Source organism: Danio rerio, chromosome 19 (genome assembly GCF_049306965.1).
Source record: "Danio rerio strain Tuebingen ecotype United States chromosome 19, GRCz12tu, whole genome shotgun sequence".
NCBI classification, from domain to species: domain Eukaryota; kingdom Metazoa; phylum Chordata; class Actinopteri; order Cypriniformes; family Danionidae; genus Danio; species Danio rerio.
The window spans coordinates 49,697,501-49,715,895 of record NC_133194.1 but is presented as its reverse complement, the minus strand read 5'-3'; the positions used below and the strand labels follow the sequence as shown (position 1 = coordinate 49,715,895).

The window sequence follows — 18,395 nt, the reverse complement described above, 5'->3', positions numbered from 1 at the left end:
CATTGAACTGGAATTTGACCAGGTGTTTAAATTCGCTCACACACTGTCATGTAGGGGATAGTAAACAAGGCTGTCAAACACAGCTACTGTCTTAATGAATGGATAATTGAATCATTGACTCAAATGATACATTTAAAATAGTTCATTCATTGAATTTATCTTGATTCATTATTCACATTTGCTCAGATTGTTCATTCAAAATAGCTTATCCATTGATTTTAACTTGATCAGACATCTATATTTGCCCACTTTTATGTAGGGAATAGTAAATAAAGCTTTCGATCAGAGCTGCTGTCTTTACGGATGAATCATTGAGTCATATTGTTCATTTGAAATAGCTGATTCATTGAACTTGAACTTGATTAGATGTCCAAATTCGCTCACTCACTGTCGTGTAGGGGATAGTAAACGAGGCTTTTCAACACAGCTACTGTCTTAATGAATGGATAGTTGAATCATTGACTCAAATGATTCATTTAAAATAGCTGATTCATTAAATTTATCTTGATTCAATATTTAAATTTGCTCACTTTTAAATAGGGATTAATAAATGAGGGTTTTGAACTAATCTGCCATCTTTATGAATGGATCATCGAATCGTTGACTCAAATGATTCAATCAAAATAGATGACTCGTTGAATTTATCTAGATTAAATGTTTCAATTCACTCACCTTTGTTTCATGTAGGGAATAGTAAAGACTTTGAAACAGAGCTGCTGTCTTTACAAATGAATCATTGAATCATTGACTCAGATTGTTCATTCAAAATAGCTTATCCATTGAATTTATCTTGATCAGACATTGACTTATTGTTCATTTGAAATAGATGATTCATTGAACTTGAACTTGATTAGATGTCCAAATTCACTCACTATCATGAAGGGGATAGTAAACGAGGCTTTTCAACACAGCTAATGTCTTTATGAATGGATCGTTGAATCATTGACTCAAATGATTCATTTAAAACAGCTGATTCATTGAATTAATCTTTGTTAGATATCCACATTTGCTCCCTTGCTTTCATGTAGGGATTAGTAAATGAGGGTTATGAACTAATCTGCCATCTTCATAGATGGATCATTGAATCAATGACTCAAATGATTCAATCAAAATAGCTGATTTATTGAATTCATCTTGATTCATCTGAAAGTGAACATTTGTCATGTACTTCTATAGTAATGCTGATGATTCCACGAAAGTGATCAAATCCTTTAGTCCCGAGTGCTCTATAATAGCTGTAATGTTTGTGTGAATACCGCTTTAATTCCACCGGATGATAAGCTCAACAAGCTGTGGATGTGAACAGCAGCCCGTGGCGTTGCGTAACGGCTCATCAAATGAATCTAAACCATGATGACATCTGCTGAACAACATTACTGAGAGAACCACTGATATAACAGCAGAACCAATCGCTCCGCTACAGTTTACTGAGATGCTGTTGCTGAGATTGCTGGGGATATTCATCATGCGTGCTATAACTCTGTTTTTATTCATCTTAATATATTGTGTTTTTCAGATGGCAATAACTAAAACACCTCTCACCCTTAACAGATCTAAACTGTGTTTCCTACAAAAATACAAAGCAGGTTATGTTTCCCAGTGGTCTTTTTCTTGTTTTTTTTCTCTCTCTCTCTATATTATGAGCACTGCTCCGCCTTCACCATACACTCAAAAAAAATTTGTTGAATGAACATGATTTAATCGTGGCACCCTTTATGCATCTAATCCAATCAAGTAAACCTGAACTGCTTTGAACATGTTGTATGAACACAAAGCACATTTGTAGATAAAACATGGTTTCAATATGTCAGTCTAACTTCTTTGAAACTAATTGACTCAAAATGCTTGTATTGTGTTATTCTAATTAGAATGATTCTAATTTACTCAATGTGACACTAAAGCTTTACTTTAACAAAATTATGTCTTGTTAAATTAGCTAGTAAATTTCTTGTTCAATATTGTTGTTTAATATCATTCATTCATTTTCTTGTCGGCTTAGTCCCTTTATTAATCCGGGGTCGCCACAGCGGAATGAACCGCCAACTTATCCAGCAAGTTTTTTACGCAGCGGATGCCCTTCCAGCCGCAACCCATCTGGGAAACATCCACACACACATTCACACACACACACTCATACACTACAGACAATTTAGCCTACCTTACCCAATTCACCTGTACCACATGTCTTTGGACTGTGGGGGAAACCGGAGCACCCGGAGGAAACCCACACGAAGGCATGGAGAACATACAAACTCCACACAGAAATGCCAACTGAGCCGAGGTTCGAACCAGCGACCCAGCAACCTTCTTGCTGTGAGGCGACAGCACTACCTACTGCGCCACTACCTCGCCCTTAAACCACCAACTATTTCAACATAAGTTTACGCCAACTGAGCCGAGGTTCGAACCAGCGACCCAGCGACCTTCTTGCTGTGAGGCGAACGAGCTACCCACTGCGCCACTGCCTCGCCCTGTTGTTTCGAAATTACATTTTTTAAATGGCAATACTATGAAGCAAGATTTAAAATTAAGTAATTTAACACAAAAAGGACAGAAAACATGTTATACATGTATATATTTCTTTTATTATAGCCTTTAGCAGGCACCAATCACATTTAAACAAATTTCTTCTTTAATATTCTGATACAAAATGTTATATAATATCCAAAATTGTAATATGTAATATAAAATGTATAAGAAACATTTAGCCAACAAAATAACCTTGGCTCTTAAGAAAACTGATCCCCAAGCAATACCTGTAGGACGTTAACATCATTTTTTTTTCACCAATTGAGTTTAAACAGCTTTCTTCACTTTGGTACTCCTATTCAAAATGTAAAAGTATAAAATGTATAGGAAACATATAGCCAACAACATAACATGCATAACATTAAAGCTCTTGGGAAAACCAATTCCCAAACTGTGCCGAAAACACGCGGTGATACTTCTTCTTGTTGTTTTCATATGGTGACATCCAAACGCACTACCGCCACCTACTGATATGCACGAAGTGACTCTCCAGAGTGAGAGTTGTCGATTTGAAGCGTCTCAGTCTCATTGAATCAGCATGTTCTGATTAAATTCATTTGATTATTTCTTGATTCAGTTTCAAATAACATGAATTAATCATTTAACATACGTAAACTTGATTTGTTCTTTTCAATCTGACTAATTTTTATTTTGTAAATCCAATACATGCCTAGTTGATTTTTTTGAGTGTAGTAGGTATACTAATAGCAATCATATTTCCATCTGTTTCAAGCTGCGAATGTTTAAAATGACATATCAACAGAACAAAAACGAGATGTAATCACAATCTGAGCACTTGCGATCAATATACTTCACCCGCAGCTGTTTTTCAGTCATTTATAAGCCTCGTGTCCATGTCAGAGCTACAATTCACCGATGTTTTTGTCAGTCTTTCGGAGATTTAATCATTGGTGATGATGTTATACCGTGTCTGCTTTTATATTTGGTGTTGGATTAATATTTCCTATTAAACGCAGAAAATACAGATATTCTTTGCAGTGTGCGTTGCATATGTTTCTGAAGCCGGAGCTCCTACAACAGAGAAAAACAGCCTTAAAACAAAAGCAACTTAGCATGCAGATCACGCATGGCTTCTTCCCTCACATTCGCTCGCTTTCTCTTCGCCTCTTCTTCGCTCTCCATCTTTCTCACACAACTGAAAGCAGGTTGTCTGATGGCCAGACGCTCCAGCGGATGTATAAATTATAGATTTCATTCATCTGAGAGACTGAGCCCTGGCCTTGATTTGTGTGTTCAGAGGGCTGATGTTGGGCCTTCAGGAAGATGCAATGCTTTTTCTGCCTCTAAATATAGATCAGGACGTTCTTCTGCTCTTCTGTAGGACATGCGCAGAAAACAAAAACACACACACACACACACACACACACACACACACACACACACACACACACACACTCACACACACACACACACTCACAGATGTTTCACTATTAATTCAGTGTTGCTTTCAGTATTTACTTACACTTAAAGAATTATATTAAATTATTGTATTATATTAGTGGCACGGTGGCTCAGTGGTTAACACTGTCGAAGGTTGCTGGTTTAAGTGGAGTTTGCATGTTCTCCCCATGTTGGCGTCCGGTTTCCCCCGCAGTCCAAACACATGCAATATAGGGGAATTGATTAACTAAACTGCCCGTAGTGAATAAATGTGTGTGTGTGAATGTAAGAGTGTAAGGGTGTTTGCCAGTACTGGGTTGCGGCTGGAAGGGCATCCGCTGTTTAAAACATATGCTGGAATAGTCTGTGGTTCATTCCACTGTGGCAACCCTTGATAAATAAGGGACTAAGCTGAAGGAAAATGAATGAATAAATTAATAATATTTTATTAAAGTTATTATGGTATTGTAATTCATTAATTCATTTTATTAATATTTACTAAAGCAGTTTTTACATTTTTAAAAAAATATTTAATTTGTGTTCAAGGATTAATTATTTTGTATTTGTATTTATTAAAATAAAATCATTTAATTAATTTCATTTTATTAATTCATTAATTTATTTATTTATGAATTTATTTATTTCTAATTGTTTCTACATATTTTTATTAATATTAATATTAATATTATTAATAATAATAATAATAATAAATTATTATTATTATTATTATTATTAATACTCCTAATAATAATAATAATAATAATATTGATAATAATAATAATAATATTTTATTATTATTATTATTATTATTATTATTTTATTGTTATTTTATTATTTATAATTTTTATTATTTATATTATTATTATTATTGTATTATTATTATTATTATTAATATTGTTTTATTAATATTATTTTGTCATTATTATTATTATTTTTTAAATTATTATTATTTTATTATGATGTTATTATTTATATTATTATTAATGTTATTATTATTATTATTATTATTTTTATTATTATTATTATTATTATTATTATTATTATTTTCCTCCAAACATTTCTGACTGTGCTATTTCTGAAGATAGTTCCAGCAGTGTATTTAGCTGCTCTTGATGGTCACAGTAGTTGGTTGGTTTCTCCTGTTGTGTAATACTGTATATTCTGGGTTAGTGCTTCCAGCCTCTGTCAGTGTGTGTGAACAACCCAGAAAGTGAACTGCCCTCACAGTAAACCCCAAGCTTCATATCCTCAGTTATGTACAGTGGCCAGCAGAAATGAATGCAACCAAAACAGACATATCTTCTAAATGAATACTTTCAATGCTATACATTAAGGTACTTGTGTACAGTATATACACTCACCGGCCAATTTATTAGGTACACCATAATAGTACATGTTTGGACTCTCTTTTGCCTTAATCCTTGGTGGCGTAGATTCAATGAGCTACTGGAAATATTCCTCAGAGATTTTGCTCCATGTTGACATGATGGCATTTGTCGGCTGCACAGAGATGCTTTTCTGCAGACCTCGGTTACTGTTGCCTTTCTATCAGCTGGAACCAGTCTGGCCATTCTCCTCTGACCTCTGGCATCAACAAGGCATTTGCGCCCACAGAACAGCCACTCACTGGATATTTCCTCCTAATCAGACCATTCTCTTTAAACCCAAGAGATGGTTGTGCGTGAGAATCCCAGTAGATCAGCAGTTTCTGAAATACTCAGACCAGCCTGTCTGGCAGCAACAACCATGCCACATTCAAAGTCACTTAAATCCCCTTTCTCCCCCATTCTGATGCTCGCTTTGAACTGCAGCAGATCGTCTTGACCATGTCTACATGCCTAAATGCATTGAGTCGCTGCCATGTGATTGGCTGATTAGATATGTGTGTGTACCTAATAAAGTGGCCGGTAAGCGAACATTAGATTAGTCAGTGCCAAAGCCAAAACCGTTACTAAGCGATGAAACTATATGATTTTGGAAATTTAAAAAGTATGTAATACTAAGAAAAAAGTATGTGATACTGGAAATAAATGTCTATGATACAGGGAAAAATGTCTGTGATACTGTGCGTATGTGATGCTTCAGTGATGGTTTGTAGTTTTGTTCTGTGTGTTTAATCAGTCAGTTCACTGTTGTGCTGGAGATCTGCAGTTAGTCATTATCCGCCCGTGTTTCCACGTCATGAGGAAGCGCTCGGTTTATTTTGGGCTTTTAATTCAGTCTTCAGCTTTGTGTAATTTCTGCTTGGCTTCAATTCACTCCAGATAAATGCGACAGATGGATTTATTCAAGTGTTTCTCTCTTTAACGCTCTGCAGTTCATCACAGTGACAGACAGATACAGCTTTATATGAGCCATGATTCGGCTAAGAGTGACTATAATAATATCAATATTAGTATTAATTGCTGTTGTTCTTGTTTATTTATTTTGTGCTTATAAACATAAAGAAAATGATATTGTTCTTTGTACGATTAATCTTTCTATGATTAAGTGATAGAATTATTGTTGTTGTTATAGTTGTTGTTGTTTTTGTTTTTATTATTTATTGTAAACATGAAATAATAAAAATGTATTATGAAAGATTAATCTTTTTATTAACGATCGTCATTGTCAATAATAATAATAATAATATTAACAATAATAATAATAATAATAATAATAATAATAATAATAATAATAATAATATAGTAATATAATAATAACAATAATAACAATAATAATAATAATAATAATAATATGATTAAATAATAACAACAACAATAATAATAATAATAATAATAATAATAATTATTATTATTATTATTAGTATTATTATTATATGATTGAATAATAATAATAATGATAACAATAATAATAATAATAATAATAATTATTATTATTATTATTATTATTATTATTATTATTATTATTATATACATAAAAATTGATTAAAATGTTCTGTGTCTTATTTTTATTAAATATTTGGAAATAAAACCTTTGCTAAGCTTCAGCTTTCAAGATTAACTATTAATAAAATTAATTATTATTATATATATATATATATATATATATATATATATATATATATATATATATATATATATATATATATATATATATATATATATATATATATATATAAAGTACTAAAAAATCCTGTGTTAAATTCAGTTTCACAAATTCAGTGTAGCAATAAAAATAATAATAATAATAACAACAAGTATTTTATTATCTAATAGTAGTATCTAATAATCATTTTTATCTAATTGTTGTTATTTGATGTTTATTATAAAAATATAAATATGCCCAGTAAGATTTAGCTTTCAAGACTGCCTATTGAAAAAAATAATATTGTCTTTTAATAATAATAATGATAATAATAATAATAATAATAATAATAATAATAATAATAATAATAATAATAATCCATAAAAACTAAAATATAAAATATGCGTTAAACAGCTTTGGTTCTTTCTGAGAAATATCAAAAATGTTATTTAAAGATGTTTAATTTATATTATTTATATAATCATAATTGTTCATAATCATAAATGTTTGTCCTGATGTGCATAAGGCATACAGTATCTGATCTCAATCCTACTGTAGAAATCCTGTGTTCTCTGTCGGGCTTTGGCAGGTTTATGATTTGGTCATTTGCTGCCATCTAGAGGACGATGTGAAAAGTGTTAGCCACATGAAATTGTATTCAGCATAAAATCTGCGAGATGTGAGAAATTCTGATAGTTTGCTTATTTAAATCATTAAGGTCTTTAAGACAGTATAGCAAAATATTTCTGTACATAAATGTAAATGGAGTTCATTTGTTAACACAGGTTCCAGCTGCAACCCAACACAGGGAAACACCCAGACACTCTTACATTCACATACACATACACCACGGTCAATTTAGTTCATTAATTCCCCTATAGTGCATGTGTTTGGACTGTGGATTAACACCAGAGCTCCCAGAGGAAACCCACGCCAACACAGGCAGAACATGCAAACTCCACACAGAAATGCCAACTGAGCCAGCCGGGACTCAAACCAGCGACCTTCTTGCTGTGAGGCGATCATGCTACCCACTGCACCACTATAATGCCCTTTTAATTTGCACATTAAAACAATAACTTTAAAAATAAACTTTAACCTGTCTGGGGGAAATTAGGATTTTTGCTGTAACTGGACACCATGCATCTTGTCTATAATTGAAATGGGCTTAAACTATTGCTGGGCAAAAAGGAATAATTGTGATTAATCGCATCCAAAATAAGTTTTTTTGACAATATTTATGTGTGTACACTGTGTGTGTGTGTATATATATATATATATATATATATATATATATATATATATATATATATATATATATATATATATATATATATATATTGTGAATAGAAATCCACTCATGCATGCATTTATTTGTGAAAATGTTTATTTATATTTAGAAAAAATATATATATTAGCTTGACATTTTAATTATTTTTTTAGTGCAGTAATCACAATATCGTGAAACTGTGATATTTTTATCCAAGATTTGGATATACCGAGGATGACCCATGCTTAGTAAGGAGTAGTGAATGAGGGTTTGGAGCACAGGTGTCAAACTCAGTTCCAAAAGGGCCGCAGCTCTGCACAGTTTAGTTCCAACCCTAATTAAACACACCTGATCAAACTAATTGAGTCCTTCAGGCTTGTTTGAAACCTACAGGTAAGTGTGTTGGAGCAGGGTTGGAACTGAACTGTGCAGGGCTTCGGCCCTCCAGGAATTGAGTTTGACACCCCTGATTTAGGGGCAATTTCAGATACAACAACTCCCCCCTGTGGTCATGAATGGTCAGTAGTCACTCTTTGCCTTTTTATTTATTCATTTGTTCATTTATTCATTCATTAATTTTCTTTTCGGCTTAGTCCCTTTAGGCCACTGCAGAATGACCCGCCAACTTATCCAGCACGTTTTACGCAGCGGATGCGTTTCCAGCTGCAACCCAGTACTGGGAAACACATTTTTTTATTGTCAAACTTGTTCAATGACAGAAATATGACAATAATTTCTCTTAAGTGTAAAGACAGCATACAGAGGATACAGAGAAAATATGTGCGTTTCTGTGTGGAGTTTGCATGTTCTCCCTGTGTTGGCGTGGGTTTCGTCCAGGTGCTCTGGTTTATAGGGGAATTGAATAAGCTAAATTGTCTGTAGTGTATGTGTGTGAATAAGTGTGTATGGATGGGTTGCAGCTAGAAGGGCATCCGCTGTGTAAAACATGTGCTGGATAAGTTGATGGTTCATTCCGCCGTGGCGACCCCTGATTATTAAAGAGACTAAGCTGAAAAGAAAATGAATGAATGAATGAATTCTTATGATAAAAACTTAACGATAATAATACAAACAAAGAATAAAAAATTACGTCTCCGAGGACAAAAGTGTGTGTCAAGTTTGGAAACTTAAAAACATAATTCAAGCCAAAATCTTCTTGATAATCCACATTCAGAAAATAAACAGGGAGCAGTTTCTTTAAAAATCTACAAAATGTACAAGACGCATCGACATCAGCATATTTAGATGATAATGAATTGTTGGGGTACATTCTGTGTTGATGAATTTTGTAATGAATCTTCTTTGACCTCCACAGCTGTTCACTGTAATCTGAGCCAGAACGGCATCGACCACCAGGTGTGCTCCGAGGACGTGCCGTCACACCTGGAGGAGGTGTGTGTGGATCCTGGACTGGATGACGACGGATCGGCTTTTCATGACCAGAGTCCTGGATTCCAGAGGAGATCTCCACCGCAGCGCTCCGTCTCGGAGTCTGAGCTCTCCAGGGTGAGCAGGACAACATTATGACACACTGAGACAATAAGCACCTTACTGTGCATGCATTTATGTTTTGTTGCCAGACAGTAAATGTGAGACTATTTTAAATATGATCTTCAATATATATATTTTTAAAATTTATTTTATTATTATTATAATATTTTAAAAAATACTAATGTTAAACGCATTACTTTACACTCGCTATATTGTAAGGTGTGTATTTTTATTATTATGAATATTGAATGATTTATCTATTTTGAATGTTTTACTTTCATTGCTATATAAAATAGTTTTTACTTTACATTACTTATGCTTTAAATTTATTACCTGTATTTTCTTGTGTGTGAAGCACTTTGAGATTTAAGCTTTAAAGGCAGCGTATAAAAATTATTATTAATTTTACTATTAGAATTAGTAATAGTAATATTATGTTATTATTATTATTATTATTATTATTATTAACATTTAATTAGTAAAACAGTATTATACAGTGACGAAATTGTATGTTGACCAAACTGTAATGCATTACATGTCTCGCTCATATTTCACCCTTTAAAATTCAAGGAAAGAAATCATATTTAATCACTGTTTCGTTTCTAGTAGTGGAAGTAATTCAGTCTGGACTTTTTATTTTATTTTATTTTATTTTATTTTAATAAAAAAAATAATTTATTTATTTTTTTCTATAATTTATTTTATTTATTTATTTATTTATTTATTTATTTATATTTTTATTAATAATTCTTTTCTTTTTTCTTTTCTTTTTTTCTTTTTTGTCTTTATTTTCTTTTTTGTTTATTTTATTGTATTTTCCTTTATTTTATTATTTTATTATTATTTATTTGACTTTTGATTTGACTTTTTTTCTTTAAATTATACATTTTTTCATATTAAATTCTTTATTTAGTTTCTTTTATTATTTTTTTATTTATATTGTTATTTTTTCATTTCTTTTTTTCTTTATTTTAATTTCTTTCTTTATTTTATTTTGATTTATTTTGTTGTATTATTTATTTTATTTAAATTTTTTGCTTTTCTTTTCTTTTTTCTCTTTTTATTTTAAATTCTTAATTTATTTTCTTTTTTTCTTTATTTTCTTTTATTTTTTCTTTTGTTCTTTTCAATTTTCTTTAATTTTTAATTTAATTTATTTTTATTTTATTACATTGCAATGCATTTATTTTATTGTGTTGCATTGAATTTTACTTTGCATTGATTAGTTTCTTGATTTTCTTTATTAATCCAATTTGTGCTGTGAAATACAGTACAGTAATAATATTTTTATTTAAGAACTATAGTAAGCCATGCATTGCTAAACTAATTAGAGAGAAGAATTTGCAGCATCAATATTATTTAAGTGGGTAGTGCTGTCGCCTCACAGCAAGAAGGTTTCTGGTTTGAGGCCCGGCTGGGTCAGTTGGCATTTCTGTGTGGAGTTTGTGTTGGCGTGGGTTTCCTCCGGGTGCCCCACAGTCCAAACACATGCGCTATAGGTGAATTGGGTAAGCTAAATTGGCCGTAGTGTATGAGTGTATGAGTGTATGAGTGTATGAGTGTATGAGTGTATGAGTGTATGAGTGTATGAGTTTATGAGTGTATGAGTGTGTGTGTGTGTGTGTGTGTGTGTGTGTGTGTGTGTGTGTGTGTGTGTGTGTGTGTGTGTGTCAGTGAATGAGAGTGTATGGGTGTTTCCCAGAGATGGGTTACATCTGGAAGGGCATCCGTTGTGCAAAACATATGCTGGATAAGTTGGCGGTTCATTCTGCTGTGTCAACCCCGGTTTATTAAAGGGACTTAGCCGAAGAGAAAGTGAATGAATGAATGTTCTCAATGCGTACATTAAACTCTCTGGTATTAAAGACGATTTTACAGCTCTTCACCACAAGATGTCGCTCTAATACACAACTTTATCCTGCATTTGCCTCTCATTGATTTAGGTTGTCCATCTGTTTCATTAAACTCCCAGTTAATTTATTGTGAGTCACATATAAACTCTAAAGCAATATACAGAAAGGCAGGACTTTAAAAAATTAATCCATCATCATTCCATAACACATTAATGAAAATGCATGCCGTCATTTTCACTGAACTCACATATTTTTCTCCGTCATCTTTAATAATAAATATTGTTTATGTCGATCAACCCCTCGTAAATCATAAGCGTGCATTGCCTATAATGCGAGTGCCGCTGTCGCAGATGATGATTATGATTTCAGAGCTGTTATGCATTCATATCCTCAAGTCATCATGCTTTGTTGCTATAGTAACATGAAAATTCTTGAATTGTCTAATTATACCAAGGACAGAAGGACTGTGACTTTGTGTTTGTGTGCTTAAAACCTCACTTTTCCTGCACTCAACATCTCTGATATCGACTGTACGATATTGGGAAAATCTAATATTAAGATATTTTATTTTTACTGGATATAAATACAGTTTCACAAGATCTTCTGGGGAGTCTAACAGTATTTAAGTACAGAAATTGAATCATCACTATGCAAAAAAAGTGCTTGTTTCTAGTCCAAATATCCAAAAACATTATTAGATCAAGTACAAATATTGTTTTATTTTCAATTACAAAAGATATGAAGCAAAATTAAGAGTTTTTCCTTATAACAAGCTAAATTATCTGTTTATAGGGATTGTAAAATAATCATGTTTTTGCTTTGAAATGTAAATATTTAAATATGAATATATTATAAATTCAATGTAAATACAGTAATTAAATACAATTCTGTAGCTCCTGGTTAACTATAATTCAGATTCAGCATTGCATATGCTGGGATGTGATATGTGACGTGTGTGCAATGTGGGTGCACACATTGGGATATTGATGGTGAAGTGATATATTGTGCAGGCCTTGTTGTCACATGAGTCAGTTTTAATGCTTCAAATCTCTTTAATCAGGAATTAGCTACTAATGAACTGATACTTGCTGATACACAAGAGTCCTGTTGCAGACTCAGCAGATGCTAGAGTGAAAAAAAACTGAGCAGAGAAATTTGTTTCATCTGCTAATAAGAAAAACTGGCCTAGAGCGCCATCTGCTGTTCAAAACTAGCCTAGACCACCATCTGCTGTTAAACACTAGCCTTGAGCGCCATCTGCTGTAAACACTAGCCTAGAGCGCCATCTACTGTTCAAAACAAACCTAGAGCGCCATCTGCTGTAAACACTAGCCTAGAGCGCCATCTGCTGTAAACACTAGCCTAGAGCGCCATCTGCTGTTCAAAACAAACCTAGAGCGCCATCTGCTGTTAAACACTAGCCTAGAGCGCCATCTGCTGTTAAACACTAGTCTAGAGCACCATCTGATGTTCAAAACTAGCCTAGACCACCATCTGCTGTTAAACATTAGCCTTGAGCGCCATCTGCTGTAAACATTAGCCTAGAGCGCCATCTACTGTTCAAAACAAACCTAGAGCGCCATCTGCTGTTAAACACTAGCCTAGAGCGACATCTGCTGTAAACACTAGCCTAGAGCGCCATCTACTGTTCAAAACTAACCTAGAGTGCCATCTGCTGTTAAACACTAGCCTAGAGCGCCATCTGCTTTTCAAAACTAGCCTAGAGCGCCATCTGCAGATAAAAACGAGCCTAGAGCTCCATCTGCTGTTATTAACTATCCTAGACCGCCATCTGCTGTTCAAAACTAGCCTAGAGCATGCACCATCTGCTGTTATTAATTATCCTAGAGCACCATCTGCTGTTCTAAACTAGCCTAGAGCACCATCTGCTGTTGAAAACTAGCCTAGAGTGCCGTCTGCTGTTATCACCTAGCCTAGAGCACCATCTGCTGTTCAAAACTAGCTTAGAGCGCCGTCTGCGGTTATAAACTTAAACTCAAATTGATTTCAGTTATCGAAAATAGCAATGCAATTTAGAAAATCTCAGAATCAGTGGCGAATCAATTTTTTCAATCGATTTTTTCACCAAAGCTTTATCTATAAGTCTAGGATCAGCTCAGTCTGTTGCTCTTTTTGGTTTAATTGGCTGGGAATGGGATGAAGTGATTCCCACCTGCCGGAGCTCTTCTTGAAGTCTTCAGGATTGGAGTCTGGCTGCGCTCTGGATGCAGTGTGAAACACTGTAGTAAAGCTCTTCAACCCGTTCATAAGGCTCCGTCAGCGCTGGCAGATCTCCGGGGTTAATGATCTCGCTGCTGTTTTTAGCCGGGCTGTGACTCTCTGTTATTACTGACTCAGCGTCCTGTTTGCTAAAGGTGTATATGACGAAATAAACAATTGAAGTCAGAATTATTTATTTATCCTTATTCAAATATTTCCCAAATGATGTTGAACAGATTCAGGAATTTTTCACAGTATGTCCTATAATATTTTTTCCTCTGGAGGAAGTCTTATTTGTTTTATTTTGTATAGAATAAAAGCAGTTTTTAAGTTTATAAACTCATTATAAGGTCAATATTATTAGCTCCCCTAAGCAATATTAGTTTTGGATTGTCTCCAGAACAAACCACCACCTAGTTAAGCCTTTAAATGTCACTTTAAGTTGAATACTAGTGTCTTGAATAATATCTAGTCAAATATGCTGTCATCATGGCAAAGATAAAATAAATCAGTTATTGGAAATAAGTTATTAAAACTATTATGATTATAAATGTGTTGGAAAAAATATTCTCTGTTAAACAGAAATTGGAGAAAAACTAAATATACAAGAGGGCTAATAATTCTGTAGGTCCAGCTCAGACTTCAGCTGTAACAGCACTGTCTCCAGACGCTCTGCATTCAGCTCACAGCGCACCGAAATGGCAAGAAGTGGCATTCAAACAGGAGGCAGTCATTAAAGAGAGAGTTCACCACAAAATGCCATTTTGTCATTGTTTACTGAGCCTCTTGTTGGTTTAAAAGTGTCCAACATTTTATGGAGCACATTTTAGGATGTTCTGTTTGCTGTTTCCAATACAATTATAAACTAAACAGAAGAATTCTAAGCAATAGGTCAGCTATAAATGAAATGTAAATGACTGACTTCATATTACTTATGCTCCTGTAACTCTTCACTTCATGTAAATCTGAAATTATTCTCTCCAAATGAGCTGGTTAATCTTAAAGGCAACCCAAAAATGACCTTTTGTCATTGTTTATTGAGCCTCAAACCCATTTCAATTCTGTGGAGGGAATTTTATATGGTGTTTGTTGCTATTTTTAATGCAATTATGGAATCTGAAATAAAGACAATTTTAAATGAGAATTAAACAGGATCACACTTTAAAATAAAGCTTCATTAGTTAATGTTAATGTATTTTTTAGCATGAACAATTTTTAATGCAATTATAATGGAATCTGAAATATTTAAAGCAAACATGAACTAATAATGAACTACCTTATTTTCATTAGCTAATGTTTACATGAACAAAATACTGCAATAAATGTATTGTTCATTGTTTGTTCCTGTTAGTAAATGCATTGACAAACATTAACTAATACAGCGTTATTATAAAGTGTTACCACAGTTATAAATGGAAGAATTTAAAGCAGAAGTTCAGCTAAAAATGAATCGTCTGATATGTAAATGACTGACTTTATATCAATTATACTCCTGTAAATCTTCTCTACATGTAAATCTGAAATTATTCTCTCAAAATGAGCTGGTTAATCTTAAAGGCATCCCAAAAATGACCTTTTGTCATTGTTTATTGAGCCTCAAACCCATTTCAATTCTGTGGAGTGAATTTTATACTGTGTTTGTTGCTATTTTTAATGAAATTATAATGGAATCTGAAATATTTAAAGCAGCAGTTCAGATTTATCACCAGTGCAATTGTTGGTAAACCACAAAGACAATTTATAAAATGAGTATTAAACAGCATGACGCTTTAATATGAGGATTTATTAATTAATGTTGGTGTATTTAATAATTTGTACTAATAATGAACCACTTTATTTTCATTAGCTAATGTTTACATGAACAAATACTGCAATAAATGTATTGTGCATTGTTTGTTCCTGTTAGTAAATGCATTGATGAACATTAACTAATACAGCGTTGTTATAAAGTGTTAAATGAAAGAATTTAAAGCAGAACTTCAGCTAAAAATGAATCATCTGATATTTGAATGACTGACTTTATATCAATTATACTCCTGTAAGTCTTCTCTACATGTAAATCTGAAATTATTCTCTCAGAATGACCTTGTTAATCTTAAAGGCATCCCAAAAATGACCTTTTGTCATTGTTTATTGAGCCTCAAACCCATTTCAATTCTGTGGAGGGAACTTTATACTGTGTTTGTTGCTATTTTAATGCAATTATGGAATCTGAAATAAAGACAATTTATAAAATGAGAATTAAACAGGATCACACTTTACAATAAGGCTTCGATCGTTAATGTTAATGTATTTTTTAGCATGAACTATTTTTTAATGCAGTTATAATGGAATCTGAAATATTTAAAGCAGCAGTTCAGATTTATGACCAGTGCAATTTTTGGTAAACCACAAAGACAAATTAACAGCATCACACTTTACAATAAAGTTTTGTTAGTTAATATTAATGTATTTGCTAACATGAACTAATAATGAACCAATTTATTTTCATTAGCTAATATTTACGTGAACAAAATACTGCAATAAATGTGTTGTTCATTGTTTGTTCCTGTTAGTAAATGCATTGATGAACATTAACTAATACAGTGTTATTATAAAGTGTTAAATGAAAGAATTTTAAGCAGAAGTTCAGCTAAAAATGAATCGTCTGACATGTAAATGACTGACTTTATATCAATTATACTCCTGTAAGTCTTCTCTACATGTAAATCTGAAATTATTCTCTCAGAATGAGCTGGTTAATCTTAAAGGCATCCCAAATATGACCTTTTGTCATTGTTTATTGAGCCTCAAACCCATTTCAATTCTGTGGAGTGAATTTTATACGGTGTTTGTTGCTATTTTTAATGCAATTATGGAATCTGAAATAAAGACAATTTATAAAATGAGAATTAAACAGGATCACACTTTACAATAAGTTTAATGTTAATGTATTTTTTAGCATGAACTATTTTTTAATGCAGTTATAATGGAATCTGAAATATTTAAAGCAGCAGTTCAGATTTATGACCAGTGCAATTGTAGGTAAACCACAAAGACAAATTAACAGCATCACACTTTACAATAAAGTTTTGTTAGTTAATATTAATGTATTTGCTAACATGAACTAATAATGAACCAATTTATTTTCATTAGCTAATGTTTACGTGAACAAATACTGCAATAAATGTGTTGTTCATTGTTTGTTCCTGTTAGTAAATGCATTGACGAACATTAACTAATACAGCGTTATTATAAAGTGTTAAATGAAAGAATTTTAAGCAGAAGTTCAGCTAAAAATGAATCATCTGAAATTTGAATGACTGACTTTATATCAATTATACTCCTGTAAATCTTCTCTACATGTAAATCTGAAATTATTCTCTCAAAATGAGCTGGTTAATCTTAAAGGCATCCCAAATATGACCTTTTGTCATTGTTTATTGAGTCTCAAACCCATTTCAATTCTGTGGAGTGAATTTTACACTGTGTTTGTTGCTATTTTTAATGAAATTATAATGGAATCTGAAATATTTAAAGCAGCAGTTCAGATTTATCACCAGTGCAATTGTTGGTAAACCACAAAGACAATTTATAAAATGAGAATTAAACAGCATCACGCTTTAATATAAGGATTTATTAGTTAATGTTGGTGTATTTACTAATTTGTACTAATAATGAACCACTTTATTTTCATTAGCTAATGTTAACTAGCCTGAAAAAATACTGCAATAAATGTATTGTTTATTGTTTGTTCGTGTTAATAAATGCATTGACAAACATTAACTAATACAGTGTTATTATAAAGTGTTAAATGAAAGAATTTAAACCAAAGGTTCTGCTAAAAACGAATCGTCTGACATGTAAATGACTGACTTTATATCAATTATACTCCTGTAAGTCTTCTCTTCATGTAAATCTGAAATTATTCTCTCAAAATGACCTTGTTAATCTTAAAGGCATCCCAAATATGACCTTTTGTCATTGTTTATTGAGCCTCAAACCCATTTCAATTCTGTGGAGTGAATTTTATACGGTGTTTGTTGCTATTTTTAATGCAATTATGGAATCTGAAATAAAGACAATTTATAAAATGAGAATTAAACAGGATCACACTTTACAATAAGTTTAATGTTAATGTATTTTTTAGCATGAACTATTTTTTAATGCAGTTATAATGGAATCTGAAATAATTAAAGCAGCAGTTCAGATTTATGACCAGTGCAATTGTTGGTAAACCACAAAGACAAATTAACAGCATCACACTTTACAATAAAGTTTTGTTAGTTAATATTAATGTATTTGCTAACATGAACTAATAATGAACCAATTTATTTTCATTAGCTAATATTTACGTGAACAAAATACTGCAATAAATGTGTTGTTCATTGTTTGTTCCTGTTAGTAAATGCATTGATGAACATTAACTAATACAGTGTTATTATAAAGTGTTAAATGAAAGAATTTTAAGCAGAAGTTCAGCTAAAAATGAATCGTCTGACATGTAAATGACTGACTTTATATCAATTATACTCCTGTAAGTCTTCTCTACATGTAAATCTGAAATTATTCTCTCAGAATGAGCTGGTTAATCTTAAAGGCATCCCAAATATGACCTTTTGTCA

General features: G+C 32.3%; 1 protein-coding gene across 4 annotated transcripts in view; it reads left to right on the top strand.

Moving 5' to 3' along the window:
* Positions 1 to 18,395, top strand: part of samd12 (sterile alpha motif domain containing 12) — a 166,063-nt gene that overhangs the window by 15,212 nt on the left and 132,456 nt on the right. For all 4 annotated transcript variants that reach the window (XR_012395276.1, XM_017352316.4, XM_005159789.6 and 1 more), the window contains exon 2: positions 9,543 to 9,733. Coding sequence is in view for 3 of the 4 variants with exons in the window: in XM_017352316.4 (XP_017207805.2) it covers positions 9,543 to 9,733 (191 nt within the window). In the remaining variant the exon portion in view is untranslated. The remainder of the gene's footprint in view (positions 1 to 9,542; positions 9,734 to 18,395) is intronic.